Source organism: Geotrypetes seraphini, chromosome 15 (genome assembly GCF_902459505.1).
Source record: "Geotrypetes seraphini chromosome 15, aGeoSer1.1, whole genome shotgun sequence".
Lineage (NCBI taxonomy): Eukaryota > Metazoa > Chordata > Amphibia > Gymnophiona > Dermophiidae > Geotrypetes > Geotrypetes seraphini.
In genome coordinates, this window is record NC_047098.1 from 14,583,830 (window position 1) to 14,609,496 (window position 25,667).

Consider the following 25,667-nt stretch of genomic DNA (forward strand, 5'->3'; position numbering starts at 1 on the left):
ATGTCATAATGCCTCATTCCACCAATGCCTAAGAGCCAACTTCATCAGTGATGTCACAATGGCTTGCTTGTCCTATACTTGGCTCATGTAAGAACATAAGAATTGCCGTACTTAGATAGACCGAAGGTCCATCAAGTCCAGTATTCGGTTTCCAACAGTGGCCAACCCAGGTCACAAGTACCTGGCAGAAACCCAAAGAGTAGCAACATTCCAGAGCTGAGATTGTGATGCCATAATGCTTCATTCCACCAGTGCCTAAGAGCCAAACTCATCAGCGCTGTCACAACAGCTTGATTGTCCTATGTTTGGCTCACATAAGAACATACAATTCTTATGTTCTTATGGGAGCCACCTGCTCCTCTTTCTCCGAGATCACTGAGGAGTAAACCACACATCTTCTCTCATCCTTCAAACTCATTACTTGCTCCTCCTATCCGATTCCCACTCACCTACTCGGTGCTACTTGCCCTCTGTCATCCCTCCTGTCACATCCTCAAACTATTGCTCTCCACTGCAACTGTCCTTGATGCCTTCAAACATACCATTTTCATACCCCTCCTCAAGAAACCCTCACTGGACCCCACATGTCCCTCCAACTCTTGCCTCATCTCCCTCCTCCCATTCTTATTCAAGTTACTTGAATATGCTGTTCACCGACATTACCTGGACTTCCTGTCATCCCATGCTATTCTGAATCTGCTTCAGTCAGACTTTCATCCACTGAATTCCACAGAAACTGCCCTTAATAAGGTTTCCAATGACCTGTTCTTGGCCAGATCCAAAGGCCCCTACTCTATCCTGTCACCAGCGGGGTCAGGGCAATGGGTCCCGAGCAGCTGGGACAAGGAAATTGGCTCTTGTGTGCTGCCACGAGCGACACAAGGAATGATAAGGCAGGTTCCAGCAAAAGAAAGCACACTTGAGTCAGGAAAGTAAAAATTCAAAACCTGGACTGGATTTAATTCATGATATCCAAAAACAAAATGGTTGCTTCACACTTCAGCTTTACACCAGTCCTCAAAACAAAATAATAAGAAATTAAACTTTGTCAGGCAATGACCATAAACAGGTAAGTCTCTGAATGTTCAGAAGAGGCAAACTCATTAGTCTTATTGTGCTGAATACTCTCTCCAATAAGGGAACTTCAAAACCAAAAACAGTCAAAACAACAAAACTCAAAAATCTGAATCTTTAACTCTTCATATTCCAAAAAGAGTTCTTTTCAGCTTAAGACAGAGTTCCTCACAATAAATTATTTCCAGTTTAGAAATAAAGGGCTAGATTCACTAACCTGCCCGATCGTGCCCAATCCGTGGCCGATCCGCAGCAGGCCGACTGATCCACAGTGGGTCAGTATTCACATGGGGGTGATTCACATGGGAGGAATGCCCCTCTCCGACCACACACAGTGGTCTCAAACTCGCTGCCCGGGGGCCACATGCGGCCCGCCAGGTACTATTTTGCGGCCCTACGGCCTCTACTAGTGCTGCTCGCTCTTTGCAGTGTCCTCTGGCTTCCCTCTGGCCTCCCACTCTTACCTTCAGATAATTACCGCGGCCTGCAGAGAGGATTGCCGGTGCTGCAGCGATCCTTGCAGGCTGCCATGGTCCTCGGCAGCATGTTCCCACTGCCGCAATCCTGCCCCTGACGTCAGAGGAGGGGCGGGACTGCGGCAGAGGGAACGTATTGTGGAGGCCGATGGCAGCCTGCAAGGAACATTACAGCACCGGCGATCCTCTCTGCAGGCTGCGTTAATTAGCTGAAACTAAGACTGGGAGGCCAGGGGGGAAGCTGGAGGACGCTGCAAAGAAGTGGGGAACCTGCAGGCCTTCAGGGGAGGGGTGGAAGATTGATAAACTATAAGGAGTTTTACCTCATACAAAATTGTCATTTCTTTAATAAGACATTAACTATTTTTTTTGCGGCCCTCCAAATACCTACAAATCCAAAATGCGGCCCTGCAAAGGGTTTGAGTTTGAGACCACTGGACCACACGGATCGCTAGTGAACGATCCTGAAGCATATGTAGGCCATCTTCTTTGCCTGTAGATGGTCTGCCCATGCTTACAAAGCTGTAATTTTTTTTTTCTTTTAACTTCACTTTCAAGCCCTTGGTTTTAACCCGCGGGTTAAAACCACGGCCTCGCACTGCGGGGAATGGCAGGAGAGCCAGGGCAGAGAGCAGGGCGGATTAGTAGCACATAAAAATCAGTCACTTTGCACAGCCAATTGGTCAGTTGTGTAGCACACAATTTCATTCCAACTCTTTTCATAACATGCACAAGAAAGAAAACTTTAGTGTCACTGATCAGAAAATATTCAGCACAAAACTTCCTAAATTCCTAGTTCCATATGTTGGCAAAACACACTGCAGGGAGCAGAGCGCAGGGCGGCGAGTCGGGCAGAAAGGACGTGAGCGACCGGTCCCCAGCTGTCGCTTCTTGTTGATCGGCCAGCCCAGTCGGTGTTCATGATTTTTGCTTAGCGAATCGCTGCCTGCCTACTTTGCATGCGCTGATCGGATCGGAGGATGATCGGCGCACAGGTTGGTGAATCGGGTCGGAGGAAAATCGGGTTGCAAAGTGGTCGCAAAGTGGTCAGGGCACCTTAGTGAATCTAGCCCAAAGTCAAAAGATTGTATTTTTATCAGAATGAGTATGAGAGGGAGATGTATAAGGAGTTTTAGGGATAATTAAGGGAGGGAAAGAGAAGAGGTAGATGCTAGGATTGACATAGGGATTGGGAGAATGATTGTTTTACGATCTGTACACGTCTCAATATGCTTTAATGGTTGGTTCTGTATACTTTGTAAGGTAGATTGTTGGGCCAGGGCTCACATACAGACCAAAATAATGTGTTACTGGAAGGTTTTCTTTAATGCCCTTTTATGATTTTTTATATTGTATGTGGCTTGTAAATTGTTATGAAAGTTTGTAGGTTTTTTTTTTTAATGTGCTTTATTTAAGTCACTTTGATTAAATCCTATTAAGAGGAATAAATGAAGAGCATTTATTTGCGATATCTGTATTCCGTATTCCAACAAACTGATTTTGAAAGCCAAGTTTAAATATCCAGATATGTTGGTTAATGGCATAGGCTTTTAGGAGATCTGTAGGGGGAAAAACCTAGAAGGTTCTTGTCTGTTGTCAGTACTAAGATTTGGGTGTTACAGCCTACAGTATAAGCATAACAAGTTGCCTGGTTGAAATGCCAAATTCCTAATTAAAAAGGAATCCCTCCTTGCTTCCTGTAAAAGTCCAAACTCGCAGGCAGGGAGAATCTGACATTTTGGGTCATTTTGAATCGACCTTCATACAGTACGTGTACAGTGTTTCAAAATGGTGGCATGGATTACGTAACAGCAACAGTACAAGGGGCAGAGAGACAGCACGGCAAAACTAAAACTGTTTATAAAGTGCATTCTGAGAATACATCAATTAAAAAAAAAAAATGTTCTCATTTAAAAATAAAGGAGGTTAGACTTAGCAAAAGATAAGATAACTGAATTACTGCAGATAATGCATAGCTTCTAAACAATTTCACAGCAAATTTCTGGGTGGGTAAACAGCCTCCCTTTCTTGTACGATGACAGCTAACTTGGAAGTTATGCAATGAATAGTCAAAAGTGACAAGACGGTCCTGAATGAAATATTCTGCCTGGAAATGTAGGCGGAGCAATCAAGTGATCAGGAGAAGCATTCCCATCGAGTCTAGCTTAGGGTTGCCAGCTGGATCGAGATTCTCCCAACAGGGTTGAGCCAGTCCTGGGTTTACCCCATTGCATGCAGGGATTTGAAGTTCTGCCTGTTCCACTGCCTTCTCTAAGAAAAGCAAGCCTACAAGAACCTGTGTGCAACAGGGTAAACCCAGGACTGGATCAACCTTGTCATGCGAATCTTGATCCAGTTGGCAACCTTTGTTCTAGCCTGAAAAATATCTGATTTTTCAACTTCATATTTAAAAGTGGATATCCTGCGGTAAGTCATGTTCGGTTCCCCGACTGTCCTGAACTTTCATATTCATAGGATTAATGCTGATATAGGAAAGAAAAGTGCTTAATATGTAGTTCTGCCATGCTAGGGAAAATGGATTTCAACACCCATTCAAAATATCTTAAAACTGATTTTTCAAAAGTAGGCTACTGTAGAGCTCCTTATTGCTTTATTTTTTTATTTATTTTTTTAAACCCCCAAACGAACAACACAAACCGAATGAACTCTCAAATATGCTAAATATGATATAAAAACTTAACTTTGGCATTTTCTTCTGAGAGCTCTTTCCCCCAATTCCTTTCTTAAAAATGCTGTTCAACATTTGCATAGATTAGTGACCACTGGTATTCCAGTGTCCAGCTCTATTGCTTTAAGATGCTGAATTTTAAAAAGCACATCCTTTGAAGAGACTTAAGATTTCGAAAACATTCCATTAGGGACCTTCTTGCTGCCGCTGGGTTTTCCCAAAGCAGGAATCTAACGCACCCTAGTGGCTACATGAAAGAAAAACACTTTTGATTTCACTCTCTCCTAGTCCCATGGCTCCTAAAACATCTAAGCATCAAGTCATTACATACAACAAATTCTGTCACATATGCACATTTAGCTTCTCATAGCCCCTACAAGGCTTGCACACCTGTTCATATTTCCATGCACAGCCATGCTGGTATACATGCATGTTCACACATGTTCTGCAGATGCTAAAAGAAAGCGTCCACCTTGGATCTGAAGAAGGCGCCCAATGTAATCTCCAAACTTTCCATGTAAACCAAAATTTCCCACTGCTTCCTTTTAAATTGCATGAGAGATTTTTTTTATTTATTTATTTTTTTTTTAATGTACCTAACAGTACAAGATCAACAATTAGAACTGCAGATCACATATTTACCTGCTACCAGGCAACTGATTCCAGGAAACAGATCCCTATAAAATAATTTATTAATTGGATTGCAGGAAAGTAATAAAGTGAAAATGTAAAATTTACTTTTGCGGTGTTGCATATATACCTCTTTTCTGCTTGCAAATATGGGTGGTGTAATTAATGGAGCCTATATTAATAACCTCATTCTGCCCACCAACCTAATTACCTAATACCTGATTCAAAGAGACAAGAGGCTCCTTTAAAAAATCCGACTCACATTACCACCTGTTTCTAGGTTTGGAAGCGAAACGTGACAGTTTAGTACATAACAGAAATTCTTGCATCTGAATAATGAACTCTCAGACCCTGCATCTCTCACTTTAGCAAACGACACAGCCTGGCTGAAAATGGAATTCTTTAGCTAAAACTCCCAAAGGCACCGCAGTGCTAAAATGTCTTTTAAAAAAAAAGGTATCCATAGGGGTTCTTACCTGATTCCTAAAAGCTGTTTTATCCACATTGTAACGTTTCAAAAATTAGGATCAGGTTCTTCATGCACCCATCTTTCCGCACTGCCCCGTCCCCCAAAGCAAAAGAGTATAGAATAAAAATTAAAAAATGCAAAAATAAAAATGCAGTTCACAGATGAAAATATTCCATGCCAGACTCTGTTAATTTCAGCTGTTTGGAAGTAAGGAACTTACAGAAGCTCCCCAAGGCGAAGACATGCCTGCATAGGGTTTTTTTTTAAAAAAAATATTATTACATTAACATTTAAAAAATGTTCTTTAATGGACCAATCAGATCGATGAATGCATGAAAAGAAATATTTCGCCTCAGAAAGTGAGCTGAGTCTTTAGCGTCAGATGTACAATGCTCCTCGTCTTGCAAGAAAAGAAAGGGGTGGACGAGGAGAGAGAAGCGAGTTTTTCATTCAATCCAGTCTAAGGGACTGGCAAAGCCACGCTTAAAAGGAAAGCCAGACGCAGGGAGAAAACAGGTAGCAGAGAAGCATCTTCAATTCCGGTTCTTTAGGGGAGACTCTCTCTCTTTGCAAGATCTGGGAGTCTTGGGGGGAGGGGGGGGTCGAAGTGGTGTCGATGGGGTCCTTCTGTTCTGCAAAAACCAAACGATGTACAGAGAGAAAACAGCAGAGCGGCCAGTCAGGTCCGCCCGAGTCAAAGCAGCGCAGCGCGAGACGATCGGATCTCAGCGAGTGAAACCCAGCCCAGAATCGATCGGAAGTTTGCGGGTGCTCCTGAGAAATCGGTGTAGCAAAAATTGCGAAGGGTTCAATAGTTACAGATAGGAAGCAAACTCGAAGGGGGTGGGGGGTGCAGAAACGTGGTGATGGAAAATCAGTGGGTTGCAGCAACGAAGCTAACACAATACTGTCAGCCCTTAAAAGCAAATCAGCCTATCTGAGCTCCCAGCCTGGGCACCCCTCCCCCCCTCTTCCGCCGACTCCTCCCGGTCCAGCCTAGATCGACGTCACAGGAAACCAAATAATTGCACGAAACATTATATTAACCTTTACGTTGGGGGGGGGGGGAAGAAATGGCAGAGATGCAAGCTGGGAGCTCCGGCTAAGAGGATCAAATCCCAGGTGCGCCGTGGTTTTGCACCGCCTCCAGCGGGCTTTGCCTCCCAAAGCTGTCAGTCTCCTGTTTAAACAATGCCTGGGTTGATTGCAAGCCCCGAATTGCGGGGGTGAAGCAAGGGAGGGGGGGGGGCTGGGTTTCCACAGTAACGAGGAGGATTTCTTTTTTAAGGAGTCCAGAGTCCTGACTCTCCCCCCCCCCCCCTTTGCGAAAACACCCCCCATCCTCCCAAAATCTGAAAACATATTAAACTAGCTAGGAAAGGTGCTCCCAGCAGTAAGGAGTAGGGGAAAAGAAAACTGTAGTTACTTACCTGTAACGTAGGTTCTCCGTGGACAGCAGGATAGTCAGCCTCACAAAAGGACAGTGTTTGAGTGAGAGCAAAAAAAAAAAAAATGATTTGAGTATATAGAGTGGATGCCCAGCTGAAGAGTTTAAGGGACCTGATTTTTTTTATTTTTTTTTAACATAACATAACTTTTTTTTTTCTATACCGCCTTAATCAAAAGAATTCTAGGCGGTTTCCACAAAAGAGAAAAACTGGACAATCAGTGAAATACAAAATAGTAACAATAAGTTTAAAATTGATAGGATAAGATTATGTTATGTTTAAAAAAATAAAGATAAAGCACAGATTAAGAGATGAATTTATCAAATAATATTGTCTTGATTTTTTTTTTCTAAAAGCGCCATAGGACAGCGTGGCTCGACTGATGTAATTACCCAATCAGGACGGTTGTTTGCTTGCTTGAAAAGCAAGCATCCTATCTAAATAAGACCTGAGTTTACAGCAGGGGTCCCCAAAGTCCCTCCTTGAGGGCCGAATCCAGTCGGGTTTTCAGGATTTCCCCAATGAATATGCATGAGATCTAGGTGCATGCACTGCTTTCAATGCATATTCATTGGGGAAATCCTGAAAACCCGACTGGATTCGGCCCTCAAGGAGGGACTTTGGGGACCCCTGGTTTACAGCCTAAAATCTTCGGGTAAGCAAACAGGTTACAGTTCCTGGTTATAACGCAAAATGAGATATTAGCATCCTAAACTGACTTGCATCTTTAGACGCCTTCAGCCTCATTGCGACACCCTCACCATCTATCAGCGGTTCTACAGTACCAGGAGGAACCAGATTTTTGTAAATGAACACTTCTCTGACTCAAAGGTTTGCAAAAAAATAAAAATAAAAAGTGGCAAGGCAAATCATAGGATGCATACGCAGGAGTTTCATCTGCCGTAAGCCTGAAGTCATTATGATCCATGGTGAGGCCCCACCTGGAATACTGTGTGCAATTCTGGAGGCTGCATTATCGCAAGGATGTGCTGAGACTGGAGTCGGTGCAGAGAATGGCCACCCGGATGGTCTCGGGACTCAAGGATCTCCCGTACGAGGAACGGCTGGATAAGTTGCAGCTATACTCACTCGAGGAACGCAGAGAGAGGGGTGACATGATCGAGACGTTCAAGTATCTCACGAGCCGCATCGAGGCGGAAGAAGATATCTTCTTTTTCAAGGGTCCCGCAGCAAAAAGGGGGCATCCGTGGAAAATCAGGGGCGGGAAACTGCACGGGGACACCAGGAAATTCTTTTTCACCGAAAGGGTGGTTGATCGCTGGAATAGTCTTCCACTTCAGGTGATTGAGGCCAGCAGCGTGCCTGATTTTAAGGCCAAATGGGATAGACACGTAGGATCTATTCACAGAGAAAGGTAGGGGAGGGTCATTGGGGTGGGCAGACTAGATGGCCGTGGCCCTTATCTGCCATCTATTTCTATGTTTCTATGTTTCATTGTGAATCTTCTTGAAATTGGACTTGTCAGGAACTGGTGTAATCGGGAAGGGGTAAAACGCGGACCTCACAGACCTTATGGACCTCGCGGATCTAAAACCGTACATCCTTAAAAATTTGAGGTCCGCGCCACTTTTAGTCTCTGGCTCTGACAGAGCTCTGTGATAATTTAACTCTGACGGATCCTAGCATAGGGAGGGAAAAGCATTAGGATCTGTCAGAGTTAAATTGTCACAGAGCTCTGTCAGAGCCAGAGACTAAAAGTGGCACGGATCTCAAAAGTGGCGCGGACCTTGGATTTTTAAGGATTTGACGTGCAGTTTAGATCCGTGAGGTCCGCGAGGGAGCCGGGGGCCTGAGCTGAGCTGCAGGGAAAGCGAAGGCGGACTTGTCAATGCACGGACCTCGGATTTTTAAGGATGTGCGGTTTTAGATCCGCGAGGTCCGTAAGGTCCGCGTTTTACCCCTTCCCGGTGTAATCCCCTCGTCTCCCTCATAATGAGATGTTGTAGTCCAGAAGAGTGGAATAGACTCCCGTCTTACATTAAACATCAGAAAAATTTGGATGCCTTTAAGAAACTGTTCAAGAGTCATCTGTTTGGTTGTATGAAATACACAATATGAGATGTTAGTCAGTGAATTTTGAGTTGTATTAGGTTGCTTGAGATTGATTCTTGGGATAGGAAAAGCGATTATTGTCAGGCTGCTATTTTATTTTGATTTTATGCTAAATATGACGTAGATTGTTATTGTTTTTTTGTAAGATGTCGGAAATGTCCGTGAAGTACTATTATGTGGGTGACGGAACAAAAGCGCTCGAGACTTTGGTGCGCCGACATTGCAGTTTAGACAATTCGGTGCAAGACCCCCAGCGCACCGCCTAAAAAGTTACTTTTAAAGAGCTCCAACGGGGGGTGGGGGGAACCCCCCACTTTACTTCATACTCTTCTTGCTGCCATTGGGGGGGGGTGCAACCCCCCACATTATAGAGAAAACTTAACTTTTTCCTACAAAATCGGGAAAAAGTTAAGTTTACTCTATAATGGAGGGTTTCAACCCCCCAAACCCCCCCAATGGCAGTGCGAAGAATATGAAGTAAACTGGGGGGGGGGCTTCCCCACTCACTCCCTGCGTCGGAGCTCTTTAAAAGTCACTTTTTAGGCGGCGCGCTGGGGTCCTGCGCCGATTTGTCTGCGCTGCGATGTCGGCGCGTGAATGACTATGAACCATTATGCGTGTGCTGTTGTACTTTGCGTCGAAAAAGGCGGATTATAAATAAGCAAATCATACACCATTAACATGCAATTCGGTAATGCAGCTGGTCTCAGATTGGGAGAATTTGTGCTTCGTACCTACTGCAATCAGGTTGTACTTTCTTTAAGGGTGTCAGGTCAAAAGCGCGCCGGGACAAAGGCGCGCGCAGACAATTGAGCACAGCGCGGGGGTGCGCGCTGCACAAAATTACTGTTTTTAGGGCTCCGACGGGGGGCGTGGGGGGGAAACCCCCCCCCCACTTTTACTTAATAGAGATCATGCCGCAATGTGGGGACGTTGTGGGGGGTTTGGGGGGTTGTAACCCCCCACATTTTACTGAAAACTTCACTTTTTCCCTGTTTTTAGGGAAAAAGTTAAGTTTACACTAAAATGTGGACGGTTACAACCCCCCAAACCCCCCCTAACGCCGGTGCAATCTCTATTAAGTAAACTGGGGGGGCTCCCCAACAAACCCCCCCCCCCCCGTCGGATCCCCTAAAAACTGTAATTTTCTTCGGCGCGCGCCTTTGTCTTTCGCGGGGTTGTCTATGAACCTCTTTAAGAGGGGAAAGAAAAGTTGGATGTCCTGCTTAATAAATCGGCAGTTTGGCAGCTGTCCTTGCAATGGTCCTTTACTCCGACGCTGGCAATCTTTATTTGGCTTGGTTCTAGTTCTCCAATGTTCACTCACTAGCACATTCGTGCATAAAAGCCCGTTTCTGGTTTTTGGTGGAACATGTTCTAGCTTTTGGCAGGGCTAATTTCTGTTTCGGTGGAGGAAATGCCACGGCGAGTCTATTGAGACATCACGAGGGAAGATGCCGTCCGATGAGCGTCATTCCCCGGGATGAGGGAGTGAAGGTCAGGCAACGTCATTCATCATGGAGATGGATGAATATTGAAAATAAATGATAAGATGCAGAGATGATAGAAAGACATTGAAAGCCAAGGAGAGCAGTTTTGTTTAAACAGGTGACCTTGCTCTTTTCGTAACTCGGAGCTTGCAAATGAGCTGCGCCAAAAGGACATCAGAACTGCCAAACTTGAGAGTGCCTGATTAGTAGTCAATCTAAACCGCTTAGGATATAAGCAGTATATCAATAAAAAAAATTTGAAAAAAAAAAAGTCTATTAAAACTGGCCCGTCCAGGTCACAAATACCTGGCATGCTCTGAAAAAGTACTTAAATCTCTTGCTGATTACCGCCAGTGGATTTCTTCAAATCTAATATAGCTACGCTTTATGAACTTTTCTTCCAGGAACTTGGCCGACCGTTTTTTTAAATCCTAGCTACGCCGAGTGCTAACATAGGCAGGCTGCACCACCTCGTACACCCAGTAACTTTTCTTCCAGGAACTTGGCCGACCGTTTTTTTCAATCCTAGCTACGCCGAGTGCTAACATAGGCAGGCTGCACCACCTCATACACCCAGTAACTTTTCTTCCAGGAACTTGGCCGACCGTTTTTTTAAATCCTAGCTACGCCGAGTGCTAACATAGGCAGGCTGCACCACCTCATACACCCAGTAACTTTTCTTCCAGGAACTTGGCCGACCGTTTTTTTAAATCCTAGCTACGCCGAGTGCTAACATAGGCAGGCTGCACCCCCTCGTACACCCAGCAGACGGCATTACAAATAAAAGCATAAGAGAAATTTCTGGGAACAAAAAGGCCAGTTTACTAAGGATCAGCATGAAGAACACCTGGGCATCCCTCCTGCCAATGATCTTAGGGGTATCAACAGGAGGAATTGGGCACTCCTCCTGCCGATGGATGTCTGGGCGAGGTGGTGGTAGGAGGAATTGGGCATTCCTCCTGCTGCGGATATTCAGTAGTGGGGGTTCCGGCAGGAGGGACTGGGCATCCCTACTGCCAGTAGTTTCACAGGGGGATGGGTTCCCTTCCGTGGCCGCTAAACTGATGGCGGCAGGGAGATTCCCTTGCTGCAATCAGCTCGGCGGCAACCCAATTCTCTTATGGCATAGGCGCCGGTTAGAGAATCGTGGTGTTAAGCTATTCTATATAGGACGCCCGTGTGCGAATCTAATCAGCCGCTTAGGCTTCATCTGAGACCAGGTGTCCTGTACAGAATCCAGCCCTTAGACCTGGTTTTACATCGTCTACGTCAGTGTTTTTCAACCTTTTTACACCTATGAAATAAAAAGAATTATTCTGTGGACCGGCATCGGTCCGTGGACCGGCGGTTGAAGAACACGGGGCTAAGTCGTGGGCCAGACCCCGCCCATCTCTACCCAATGTCCACCCCAGACCCCACCCCCCTAATAGTACTAATTGCACCTTGCACGTCCCGTGCCTCATCTGGAAGCCTTCCCTCTGACGTTGCAACGTCAGAGAGAAGGCTTCCGGTTCAGGCGCAGGATGCCCGTAGGAGCCACTGTCCGTGGCTTTGTGCACTGAATCAGTTAGGAAGAGGGAGCTGGCTCGAAGATAACACCGCATCGATCGCACCGTGGACCGGCGGTTGAAGAACACTGTTTTGGTCCTGATGCACGTGCTGGCCCTGTGGACCAGCAGGAAATTTCCGTGGACCGGTGGTTGAAGAACACTGGTCTAAGTTACAACGTCTAAGTTTCTCCAGCCTCATAAAACTTTTGATTATCCCTGCAGCATGACTAAGTTTAGGTCGACCCACATCCTGCCCAACTCCTAATGGAGTTCTGGATGGTTAACTTAGGCACCTAGACTGGTTAAGCATGCCAATCTGGGGGCTTAAGTATAGACATCTTTTATAGAATCAGGGCCTATATCCTTATGTCCAAATTGCTTTAATAGTACACAATAAAAGGATCTAAAATTAACATTTGCCTACCTTATCGTCACACAAGATTAGTTCTCTATATAGAAAAAATAATGTACTTTTTAATATTTACTGTTGCAAGTAGCATCTCAGCAGCTCAAATCTCAGTTCCTAAATGAGAACATTAATTTCACTACAATTAATATCCAAACATTTATAATTAACCGAGCAAGATAGCTAACGTTGGCTGCAGTCGGCGTTATTAGGAGCCTCTAGGGGACCAAAGCGGTAAGTTAAAATCTCTTATAAGATCATGAAGGGCATAGAGAGAGTAGAGAGGGACAGATTCTTCAAACTTTGTAAAAATAAAAGAACAAGAGGGCACTCGGAAAAGTTGAAAGGGGACAGATTCAAAACGAATGCTAGGAAGTTCTTCTTTAACCGAGTGGTGGACAACTGGAATGCGCTTCCAGAGGACGTAATAGGGCAGAGTACGGTACTGGGGTTTAAGAAAGGATTGGACAATTTCCTGCTGGAAAAGGGGATAGAAGGGTATAGATAGAGGATTACTGCACAGGTCCTGGACCTGTTGGGCCGCCACGTGAGCGGTCTGCTGGGCACGATGGACCTCAGGTCTGACCCAGCGGAGGCATTGCTTATGTTCTTATGGGAGAGGAGGAGATAGTGGATGCTGCGGATGGACCATTTAGCCTTTATCTGCCATCATGTTTCTAGGTTTCTATAACCATGAAAAAACAACACATACATTTCAAAAAATTTTTTTAATAAAATACAGCAAAAAAGGCAGTACATATATTTCAGTAAAATTGATCAGAATAGAGGTGCAAACCATGCCGATAAGAAACGTAGGAATAAAATACAACATGGTTGAAATGAAAAGAAAAAGACAAAAACATTACAAGATCATGAAAGACATGGAGAAAGCGGAGAGGGACAGATTCTTCAAACTTTCGAAAACTACATGAACGCGAGAGGGCATTCTGAAAAATTAAGAGGGGACAGATTCAGAACCAATGCTAGGAAGTTCTTCTTCACCCAGAGGGTGGTGGACACCTGGAATGCGCTTCCAGAGGGTGTGATAGGACAGAGTACGGTATTGGGGTTTAAGAAGGGATTAGACGATTTCTTGAAGAAAAAGAGGATAGAAGGGTATAGATAGAGGATTACTATACAGGACCTGGACCTGATGGGCCACCACATGAGTGGACTGCTGGGCACGATGGACCTCTGGTCTGACCCAGCAGGGGCACTGCTTATGTTCTTATGATTAATTTCCGATTGAACGCTTTGTGCAATTGTATTGCCATCACTACCTGCATGTTTAGTGCTATCAATTTTTCACAGTTTTTTACACACTCAGAAGAAAGATGATTGATACGTTTGTTTGAAAGTACATGATTGTGACGTCTAGTTGAGCTTGTTTGTTTGTTATTTTTACAGAGCCTATGATGATAACGGCTCACTCAGCACTCCTGGTGTTCTAGAGCCAGAATATCGAGGTCTGGTTTTCTCCACGTGTCTTCGTGCATATGCACGTTTCAGTTATATGTGTGTGAATGAAAAACTCAACAATACTTAATAACAGCCCGTTTATTGGAGGCAGTCATATTCACCAGGTACCAGTCCAAAAATACTAGTGGCAAATCATTGGTTTTGAAATATTTCGATTGATTTATTTACTGTATTTATAAAATGATTCAACAAAAGCAATGCACAGCAGGCAGAGCTTGTCCTAGTACATAAGAACATAAAAATTGATGCTGCTGGGTCAGACCAGTGGTCCATCCTACATAGCAGTCCGCTCACGCGGCAGCCCTCTGGTCAAAGACCAGCACCCTGAGACTAGCCCTATCAGTGTACCTCCTTGTTCAGCAGGAACTTGTCCAACTTTGTCTTGAAATCCTGGAAGGTGTTTTCCCCTATAACAGACTCCGGAAAAGCGTTCCAGTTTTCCACAACTCTCTGGGTGAAGAAGAATTTCCTTATGTTTGTACGGAATCTATCCCCTTTCAACTTTAGAGTGCCCTCTTGTTCTCCCTACCTTGGAGAGGGTGAACAGTCTGTCTTGATCTACTAAGTCTATTCCCTTCAGTATTTTGAACGTTTCGATCAAGTCCCATCTCAGTCTCCTCTTTTCAAGGGAGAAGAGGCCCAGTTTCTCCAATCTCTCTGGAAAAGAGTATTCCTGGAAAGAGTAAAGAAGCAATTCACATCTACCCTTCCCACTCCACTCCATGCATGTATTGCGAATATCCTAAAACCACAAGAACTGGGTTGAGAAGCACTGCCTTAACCAGCCTTGCTCTCTTCTAGAGTAGAGAAGGTTGAGCTTACTGCGTTTTTCACTCTGCCCTTGGAAATGAACCCATGCCATCTGCTCCTGGAGCTGAAAAAATACATTTACAGCATGTTGTCCTGGATCCCTGCTCTTAGGAGAAGTCCAGGCATGTCTTCTTGTCTTCACAGCAGGCAGGCATTTTTAGCCGCAAATTTGTCAGTATTACAGTAATCTTCTTTTCTGTAAGTGCTCCGGGGGCTGAATTTCTTTTGCCTTTACCTAAAGATATCTGAGTAACCTACTCAGACTACCAGAGCACTGAATTAAATGCAGTAGAAATGGGACTTAATTCTTAGTCAGTGTCAGAGGTGTGTGATAATTAAATTGGAAATGTCAAGCATCATACTTGGCTTAGAAATTGCTGCAATTAACACAGAGGAAAAAAAAATGATAATAAAATAAATGGATAAAAAAAAGCCTTGGTAACTTAACTGGCTCTTATAAACGTAGAGAAGGACTCTGGATCCATGAATGAAGTAGCCAAAAAAATGTGCAGTATTCGCTGGTACTTATTTGAAAACGAGCGAGTTCTTACAGGTCACGGTGACATTTGTGCTCAAGTGTGCTATGGATGCAAGAACTCCGCTACAGAAAACTCTGGCAAATAAGTGGGCTCCTGTTCTTTGGTGTTTAGAAAATGGGAGCAAAATTCAGCCCCGACTAGCGGCATGTTACTTTTAAATCAGGGGTAGGGAACTCCGGTCCTCGAGAGCCGTATTCCAGTCGGGTGTTCAGGATTTCCCCAATGAATATGCATTGAAAGCAGTGCATGCAAATAGATCTCATGCAGATTTATTGGGGAAATCCTGAAAACCCGACTGGAATACGTCTCTCGAGGACCGGAGTTCCCTACCCCTGTTTTAAATATTAGTTGCCCCAGGCTTTTCTATACCCAAATATTTTGCGCCGGGCATATCTGAATATCAGCTCTGAAGATCTGGGAATAAGACAACTGCCAGGAGTTATCCAGGCACCGATGATCATGCAATAGCAGCAAATAGCTAGCTAGTCAGCTTAGGGCAGGGGTAGGCAATTCCAGTCCTCGAGAGCCAGAGCCAGGTCAGGTTTTCGGGATATCCACAATAAATATGCACGAGATAGATTTGCATCTCAAGGAGGCAGTGCATGCAAATCCATCTCATACGTATTCATGGTGGAGATCCTGAAAACCTGACCTGGCTCCGGCTCTCGAGGACTGGAATTGCCTACCCCTGGCTTAGGGTATGCTTTTTTCTCTCCAAAGTTAATTAGAGAGCCATCTGGGTATTTTTACTGAATACTGGTGGTGTCCAGATAACTCCCAGCTATGCCCACACAACACCTCCAGACAACCCCGGCAGTTTGGAGAATGTAGCTTCAAAAAGATTAAAAAGTGGATGAAATCAATCCAGGGGAAGAATATTTTATTTATTTATTTAAAAATGTGTTCCCATAATACATACACAATAACAACACAAAAATAACATTCACCTAAAATGATTCAAAAACAAATACATAAAAGCCTCTGTAAATAAAGCTGTCTTTTTAACATGCTCTTAAATTTCGGAATATCAGAAAGCGCTCTAAGTGGTCCTATCAAATTATTCTACAAAAGCCCTCATTTCTGTATAGTGAACACTACTGCTAAGCCCATCACTAACCAATCTTAATGCCCCCCTCCGACCTTAAAGGCTACTGAAATTGTCAGTGGTCTGTGTCATCAGATGTATGGCGGCAGACTTAAAGATCTCAATATGTATACTTTGGAGGAAAGGCGGGAGAGGGGAGATATGATAGACTCGTGGCATAAATCCCAAAAGGTATTTCCAAGAATGATTGTTTTATTTGGGGGTTCTTGACCATTTTGTCATGGGTACATCACATATTTGCAGAGTGTCCACAGTTATAGGCCAGTGACAAAATATAGTCCGGTCAATATTCAGCCTGCAGCAGTCAGCATTTTTTTTTTTTTTTTAAACACTGACTACCACAAGCAAAATTAGCCCCGGCTAATCAATGCCAGGTCATGTCTCGTCACTGGTATTGAATATCTAGGGCTAATTCAGTATGTGATGGCCATTGGAGTTTAGGGGGGCCCTGATCAATATCAGCTGAGACCTGCATAAGTCTGTGGGCCTCTTTTCGAAGCCCACTCCTTCAACCCTCCAGGAATCAATAGGAGACGCACACCCCCTCCCACACATACACGGAAGCCCCTTCCATCCCCCTAATCTAGAATGGAAGCCTTTCCCTCCAAATTACTGGGCAACTGCCTGTTCCCTGGTAATCCAGTGGGGAGATGGGCAGGATTGATGCTCTCCCAAAATGGCTGCCACACAGTGCCAGATTTAAATAAGCTACAGCTTAGGGCTTCACAATCTGCAGGGGCCTTACAAAATTTTTTTAGGGGTGGAGAGCTCTGTAAAATGTATGTGGTCTTTTAACAAACTTATTTAAATGTTTGAGAGGTGGAATCACTTTTATCTGTACTTTTAAAATGGCTTCTTACGTAATGAATTTTAGCAATATTTGGCTCACAATGAATTCTATTTACGAGTATGTATTGTTTCTAGGGTATACGATAAGGCATAAGTTATTAACATGGGGTCGCCAAGCTTTGTATAGCTTAGGGCCTCATCAAGTCTAGGGGCTCCTTTTACTAAGCTGCGCTAATGGTTCTAGCGCACGCTACAATGCCACACGCGCTAAATGCTAATGCCTCTATAGAGCTGGCGTTAGTTTTTCCGCATAGTGCAGGGGTTAGCATGCGCTAATCTTCAGCGCACGCTAAAAATGCTACCACAGCTTAGTAAAAGGAGCCCTAAATCCGGCACTGCTACCACGATTCCTAGCGCCAGCCTCATTATACCTCAAAGGGGGGAGGGGGAAGGAGACGCAGCAGGCATCTTTTGATTATTTATTTTATTTAAAAATTCTTATATACCGTTCATCTACAAATCTGAGCAGTTAACAAAATACACTGGACAACTGATTACGATAGACCCCCATCAAAATAAACACAAATATAAATTTCCACTGACTGTACAGTACTCCCCCGATATTCACAGGGGGTTCTGTTCCAGGAACCCCCTCGAATATCAAAAAATCACAAATATGGTTTTTCGCCTGGGGAGGCAGGAGAGGACAGCTGGAGCGCCGGCGAGTGAAGGAAATCACTCGCAGTATGCTCCAACCACCTCTTCCTGCACTAAAGTCAGGCTTCACCAATCAGGAGCTGCTTTGACACGCAGCTCCTGATTGGTGAAGCCCGACTTTAGCACAGGAAGTCCCGGTCGGAGAATACCACAAATGACCGGGGTAACACTGTATAACGCTGGAATTTTGAGAAACATGATGCTATCTTTAATTGACTATAACATGTTTTAATGCACAAAGTTTCTGATACGCTGCGATAGTTCACCATGGCTAAAAGTGTTTTCCTGTTGATTTTCATTTGTACTCATTGCAGTGTCCAACAATGGTCAGCCAGCATCGATGGATTCCAGTTTCCCCGATATCTTTTTTCCATAGTGGCAAGGTCCTGGTGAAACCTTTCACCAAGTTTGTCGCTGACGGCATCAAGATTTGCGGGGAAGTCGTCGAAGTGTGAATGTAGAAAGTGCATCTTCAGTGACATGTTGCAGTTCATGGTTTTGTATGCTCTAAGAAGTTTGTCAACCAGTTGAATAGAATTTGGTGCTCTGTAACGGCCATGAAAATTCTCAGTGATATCCTTGAATGTTTTCTAGGTGGGTTTTCTCTGGGCCGACTAACTGATCCTTAGACTAGACAGGATCAGTCTAAGGACTTCACCAACAAGTGTGACTGCATTCCCCTTCTGTCTACGGAGAACCCCTGTTACAGTGTGCGTGTGATTGTTAATGTCCCGGTGGCCCTGACGCAGCGGATGTATGTAATTCCCGCGAAACGCTGGCCGCGTTGGCAGACGGACATGAACTGACTGAGGTTTTTTAAAAAAAAGACTCCCACAGCGAAGACTATTCAACAATAAAGATAAGTTGTATGGTATAGCTTTTCAAATTTGGACAATATGCACAGTATTTGCTGAAGATTTTTTTGAAAATGCACTATATCTTCAGTAATGATTGGTGAAGGGTTTATATTAGCTTAGCTTTAAAAAATAGCACAAAAAAAGTTAAAATAAGTATTTATTGGCCAATGATTGGAGCAGGAGTATTACATCTACGCGGATCATCCCAGCTTGTGATTGGCTGTGCGTAGGCTCCATCTCTGAGGCCGTTTAGCAAGCCCTATAGTGTTAGGGTTAACAATACTGATGTGTATTGTTTTATATAAGCGGTATTCTATAGTAATTTTGTGATTGTGACAATGTTTCTATAACCATAAAGTTCTATGACATCACAATGCAGGTGTAAAGAGCCTTAGCCTATAGGAAGAGGAGATGCAAATGTTAAGAACCTTAGCCAATAGGGAGAGGAGGAGATAATGGATAATGCGGATGGGCAGACTAGATGGGCCATTTGGCCTTTATCTGCCATCATGTTTCTATGTCTTCCTAAGAGTGTCTGAACATCCATAATTAGCCTCGGACAGACAATTTAAATGGCCATTACTCCCTCTTGTTGGTTTAAGTCACTTTGAGACTCATTTTCAAAGCAGTTGCACACACAAAGTACCACAGAAACCTATGGTACTTTGTATGTCTAAGTGCTTTGAAACTACTCGTACATCTCTTTCAATATTGACTCCATGTTTGTTTATTTCTGTTTTGCTTTTTTTCTGTTGTTGTTTAATGACATGGAAGAACATGGGCTATGTCATTTGCCATTTGCCATGTCGTCGCAAATGACGGCCCATTGCCTGATCTCCAGCGTTTCCTCTTCACCTGCTTCAGAGTAACCGGTACAGGTGCATTTTCCAGAATATGAGCAGCAGTCACAGTGAATACTGGCCAATTATATCACTGTTCAGATTATATCTCGAGAAAATAAGTTTCAGAAAATACATGGATGGGGGAAGGAGTGTAGGAGGATGCATATTCTATTTTTGCTTTTGGGAAAAAACAGAATTGTTGTGACATTGAGCTGCTAAGGAAAGAGCTTGTAATTTGCCATGATTGGAACATAACGCATGCCTGCTCGAAGCATGAAAACCAAAAATGAATATCAAAAAGAAGTGCCAATAGTCAACGCCTAACATTGATAGAGCTTAGAAATTCTCCTGCTTAAAAAGGTTCACGTTCTAAGTTCTTTTACATTTCTATGATTAAGGGCTCCTTTTACAAAGGTGCATTAGGGCCTTAATGCATGGAATAACATGCGCTAAAATGTTTTAGTGCACGCTAATATAATGGACGCATTAGCGTTTAGCGTGTACTAATATTTATCGTGCACTAAAACGGCTAACGTGCCTTAGTAAAAGAGCCCCTTAGGGAAGTTCTGGTGGCTCTGTTGACTGACCTTTTCAACGAGTCTCTAGAGTCGGGAGTGGTACCGGAGGAATGGAGAAGGGCAGATGTGGCCCCTCTCCACAAAAGTGGAAGGAAGGAAGGAAGTAGGGAATTACGGTCCGACATCTGTGTTAAGCACATTAATGGAAACACTTCTTACAATGTTGAACAGAAGAAAAATGGTGCCAGGTGCAAATAGATTCTCCAAGTAAACATTCAGAAAAAAGTGTTTCGATAAGAGAATCCACTGTAAAGTAGAAACATAGAAACATAGAAATAGACGGCAGATAAGGGCCACGGCCCATCAAGTCTGCCCACTCCAATGACCCTCCCTATCTATCTTTGCGGATAGATCCCACATGTCTGTCCCATCTGGCCTTAACATCTGGCACGCTGCTGGCCTCAATAACCTGAAGTGCAAGACTATTCCAGCGATCAACCACCCTTTCAGTGAAGAAGAACTTCCTAGTGTCACCGTGCAGTTTCCCGCCCCTGATTTTCCACGGATGCCCCCTTGTTGCCGTGGGACCCTTGAAACAGAAGATATCTTCTTCCACCTCGATGCGGCTCGTGAGATACTTGAATGTCTCGATCATATCTCCCCTCTCTCTATGTTCCTCGAGTGAGTAGAGCTGCAACTTCCCTAACCGCTCCTCGTATGGGAGCTCCTTGAGTCCCGAGACCATCCTGGTGGCCATTCTCTGGACCGATTCTAGTCTCAGCACATCCTTGCGGTAATGCGGCCTCCAGAATTGCACACAGTACTCCAGGTGCGGTCTCACCATGGATCTATACAGTGGCATATCTCTCTCTTTTTTTTCTAAGGCATGGGTTCTTTCATTATTCATTTTTTTAAAAAGACAGCAATAATGCTGTGCAATTTTGATTAATTGCATGACAGTTTCAGTCCTTCCACCATGGTTTTGCTCAATCTGCTCTGCTAAATTGGCTGCTAGCTTGCCGATTGTACGGTTGCCACAGATTTTATATGCAATGAAGGAAAATGAAATTGTATTAGAATCTGTGCACCAAGAGCTTTATAGCCTGTGACAAGAAAAGGGAACCTTTGAGATGCACAATTGTGTAATAGATGTTGGCTTCAGAGGTCTCACACAGTTTAATGCCATTGGCCTGACCTCGGGAAGAAGGTTTTCGTCTACAAAAGATAAATCAAAAATGTATTGAGTTAGCCCAATAAAAAGATACCACCTTAATTTTGCTTTTTCTTATTTATTAAATTGGATTTAAAGGGGTACAGACGGACCTGACAAGAACAGAAATAATTGCTTCAATTAATTCATGGCGCTTACAAATATTTATTTGAAGTTATATATTTAAACTATCAAAACAAATCAACGTTTTAACATGCATAGGGACCCTTTTACCAAGCTGTGCCAAAAAGCAGATTCCGCTATTCTTAACACACGGGTTTCCGACGCATTGAGGCCACTTTTACAGGCCCTTTTTGCTAAAGTGCGGTAGCCGTTTTAGCGCGTGCTAAACGCTACCGCGTCCATTATATCTTACAGACGTGTTAGCGTTTAGCGCGTGCTAAATCGATTAGCGCGCGCTAAATCAGTTAGCACGTGCTAAAACGCTTAGCGCGCCTATGTACAAGAGGGGGTAAGTGTGGCTGTATAATGGCCAGAATTGACATCTTCTGAATTAATGGCCCATGCACTAATTTCCAAATTAGCATGCGGTTACTGCCATGTGAGCCCTTACTGCCACCTATTTATTAGTCGGTAAAGGCTCCATTGCTAACCACGCGCTAATTGGCTAGTGCATGGGGATATAGCTATGCTAAGCAGTTAGCACATGGAATACCAACCCAGACAAAACTAAATTTCTACTGCTTGAAAAGGACAAAACCCCTTCTATAACTGAACTAGAAATAAAAACCACCAAATATCCTATACAGCCCGCCCTCAAACTCCTCGGGGTAACAGTAGACAGATGTTGCACTCTTCAGATGCAAATCAACAAAATCACACAAAAAGCATTCTTTACCATGCGCAACCTTCGCAAAATTAGAAAATTCTTTGGCAAAGAACAATACAGACTCATAGTTCAATCCCTAGGCCTAAGTCTAATGCAATATCCTCTACCTTCCTTGTCCCACCTACCTAATAAAACAACTACAGACCGTCCAGAACACTGCCCTCAGACTGATCTATTCCCTTGGAAAATTTGACCACATCACCAACGCCTTCCTAGATTCACACTGGCTTCCAATACAAGCCCGCATCCAATTCAAGCTATATTGCATATTATTCAAAACATTAAACGGAACGGCACCCTCCCACCTAAACAACCGCCTAAACAGGAATCTCTCTTCCAGACAGAGGAGAACCCAGTCCTATTTCTCCTACCCCCCTTTTAAAGGAACTAAACGGAAAAAGATGTACGACAACTTACTAGCAACACATGCAGCTAAATTGGACCCCTCCATCACCAACCTACTGACAGCTTCAACTGACCTCAAAGCTTTTCGAAAAGAAATCAAAACCATACTATTCAGGAAATTCATCCTAATTTCCTAACCCCCTCTCTTCTCCCCTCTCTCCCCCTCTTAATATCCTCCCTTTAAAACATGATTTAGACCTAACGCCTCTAATTGCATTCCTCTTCCTGAAAACGTCCAGCTATCGTTTTGATGTATTAGGCCCAACGTTTTTAATTGTATTCCTCTTCCTGGAAATGACCAGTTATCTTTTTGATGTAATCCGCTTAGAACTGCAAGGTACAAGCGGAATAGAAGTCATTAATGTAATGTAATGTAATACCTACTCTGTTCCTCCTGTTTTTTTTAGCATATAGGTAGAACACTCCGATTCTATAACAACTGTGGGACGTAGTCCTCCATATAACTTGTGGGAGTGGAGGAATGGCCTAGCGGTCAGAGCTGCTGCTTCAGCACTGAGGTTTTGGGTTCAATCCCAGAGGCACTCATTGCCCCAGGTACCATAGTTAGAGTGTAAACCTACTAGTTTAGATAGGGAAAATATTTAAGAGTACTTGATTTAAAAAACAAAACCCAAAAATTTTTTTTTTTTTTTTTTTTAAATAATTAAATCTTTATTGATTTTCAATTTAATTTCAAGCATGACACTTGTACAGAAAGCAACAATCATAATAGCATAAAATTAATTATACATCCAGTAAAGAAAACGTTATTTAACTATTTATGCTCAAGTCCTCCCTCTAGATCCAAGTTTTAGAAATAGCGAAAAAATAAGAAAAAAAACAAGAAAAAATAAAATTTATAGCAAGACGCTAGAAGCTTTAGGGAGGACAAAACCAAAAAACTTGCTGCATACTGCCTTAAGTGAATCGCTTCATAAATCCCCTAGTTGATTAATAACCGTGTGGAGTGGCACCTACAGACATGCATAGGCGGCATTTATAGAATTTGGCCCATTGTGCACCTATATACGAGAGTAAATTAAAAAGTAAAGGCAAAAAAACATTTACCCCCTCTTTTATAAAGGTGTGCTAAGCTTTTTAGCACGCGCTAAAGGCTAACGCATGCATGTTACCCTATGGACATGTGAGCAGTTAGCGCACGGGTTTATCTCCCCGGGACATACTATTGAATTAAAAACCTATGGATTCCTCATTACTTGAGATGATGCATGCTGTCGCTGCTGTTTTGTGTCCCCTGAAGAAGACCGTCTTCGATAACGCCAAAACTGGGTTCCTTGTTGGGACCTCTGTTTCTAATAAAGACTTTATCATGGGTTGAAACGACATCTCCCTTGCCTTTTCTTGTTAGACTATTTACAGTATGTTGTCGTTAGCTTGGCCAATTGGAAAGCAAATACAGTATGAGTATGGTCTAGCTATTAAGGGGAACTGATGAGCTTGATAAAAACTTTATTTGAACATGGTGCAAAAAAGTAACAAATTAAAATGTTCAACAACACAAAGAGACACAGTATATGAATTGTGGCATAGCGCGCAATTGTGGTTACGCTCAGGTGTCTACGTAATTGTCTGCGCGCATTTGACTTGCCACCAGAGCCGACACGGGCCGTGTTTCGGTTGTAGAAACAACCTTCTTCTGGGGTCCGGTACTGCTATAAGCCACTAGCTTAGGAATTGCGAAAGGACGCAACAAAATACTGGCCACAAACGAGCCTAGTCTTTTGCTCGACTAAAGGGCGGGATGCTTTTTGTTTGATGCAGTATGACTGGTTGAGCAGGCTGCCTACTCGACAAATCAAACTGCATCAAGCAAAAAATAAAATTTTAAAAAGCAGGGCTGCAGAGCTGGGGATTCACGGAATCCCCTGAAAACCCTCACGCCACTGCTCCATTCCCTTCCCCTGCCAGTCCCACCTTCCTAAACTAAACTAAACTAAGCCTTAAGTTTATATACCGCATCATCTCCATGGAAGTGGAGCTCGACACGGTTTACAAAACTTAAAAATACAAGAAGAGAGGGGAGAGAGAGTTTACAAGAGCATATGAAAAGAGGGGAAGTAAACAGGAGAAGAGATGTTATATATTAGAGAAAAGCCAGGTTTTCAGTTGTTTTCGGAACAGTTGGAGGGAGCCCAGGTTCCGCAGCGGGATAGTGAGATCGTTCCAAAGGCCCGTGATTTTGGAGAGGAGGGATCTTCCCAGTTTACCTGCGTGGAGGATGCCATGTAGAGAGGGGAAGGATAGTTTATGTCTGTGGGCTGATCTGGTGGTGGCAGGCGTTAGGGCGAGGAAGGATAGAGGGATTAGTGGCGGAAGGATGCCATGAATTATCTTGAAAGCCAGGCAGGAGCATTTGAAGTGAATTCTGGAAAGTACTGGGAGCCAGTGAAGATTGGTAAGTAAAGGGGAGACGTGATCAAATTTGCGTTTAGCAAAAATCAGTTTGGCCGCAGTATTCTGGATGAGCTGGAGTCTGCGAAGACTTTTTTTTGTCAGGCATAGGTAAATGGCATTACAGTAATCGAGTTTGGATAAGATGATGGATTGTACAATCCTTCCTCTTTCTTTTCCACCCAGCTCATTCACAGAGCTTCCAATTTACCCCTAACACACCACAAAGGGGATTTTATACTAGTCCTGGATTTCTGAAACACCCCAAGCCCCCAAATGCTGCAGCATTCTGGGACCCGCAGACATTTGAAATCTGCAGTTGAATTTGCCTCTTTTTATTCTGGATGGAAAAAGACAGACCATCCCTTGTATTTGATGGCCTTTATTCTATCAAGCTTGCTTCTGCTGGTCTCATAATGTATCAGAAAGGGGTTTTCGCAAATCCAGCGCTGTTCCAAAATGCCCCTCCTGCAGTTTAGGTCCTGGGCTATGGAGTCTTATTCTGCGGGTTTCTATACATTTGTTACGATAAACACACAGGACTGTGACATCGATTGTTAAATCTAGCAAAAAAAGATTGATAAAACTGGGGTCGTGTGTTGTTGTCCCTCGAAACAACGCCACAGCATTCAAGAAGTCTCCTTTCCTGATCCCATTTTCCAGTCTTGCCCCCGGGGGTTAAAGAACCGCAACCGCCTATGCCTTTCACTTGCAGAACTGATCACTCATTTTGTCTGCAGAGGAAAAGGCTTCTGATACTGCTGTGTAAGAGAAGTAAATAGAAAAAAAACCCATAGCTGGTTCATTTTTCTTGAAATAAACAAATGTT

The 25,667-nt window shown here is 43.7% G+C and overlaps 1 protein-coding gene across 4 annotated transcripts in view; it reads right to left on the reverse strand.

Annotated features, from left to right (window-relative positions):
- AJAP1 (adherens junctions associated protein 1) overlaps positions 1 to 25,667 on the reverse strand; it is a 308,480-nt gene that overhangs the window by 172,599 nt on the left and 110,214 nt on the right. For 3 of the 4 annotated variants that reach the window (XM_033921258.1, XM_033921257.1, XM_033921256.1), the window contains exon 1: positions 5,346 to 6,347. The exons of the other annotated variant lie outside the window; for it this stretch is intronic. In XM_033921258.1, the coding sequence (XP_033777149.1) occupies positions 5,346 to 5,374 (29 nt within the window). In that variant the 5' untranslated portion in view covers positions 5,375 to 6,347. Of the gene's footprint in view, positions 1 to 5,345; positions 6,348 to 25,667 lie in introns of those variants that run through there. 4 annotated transcript variants of the gene reach the window in all.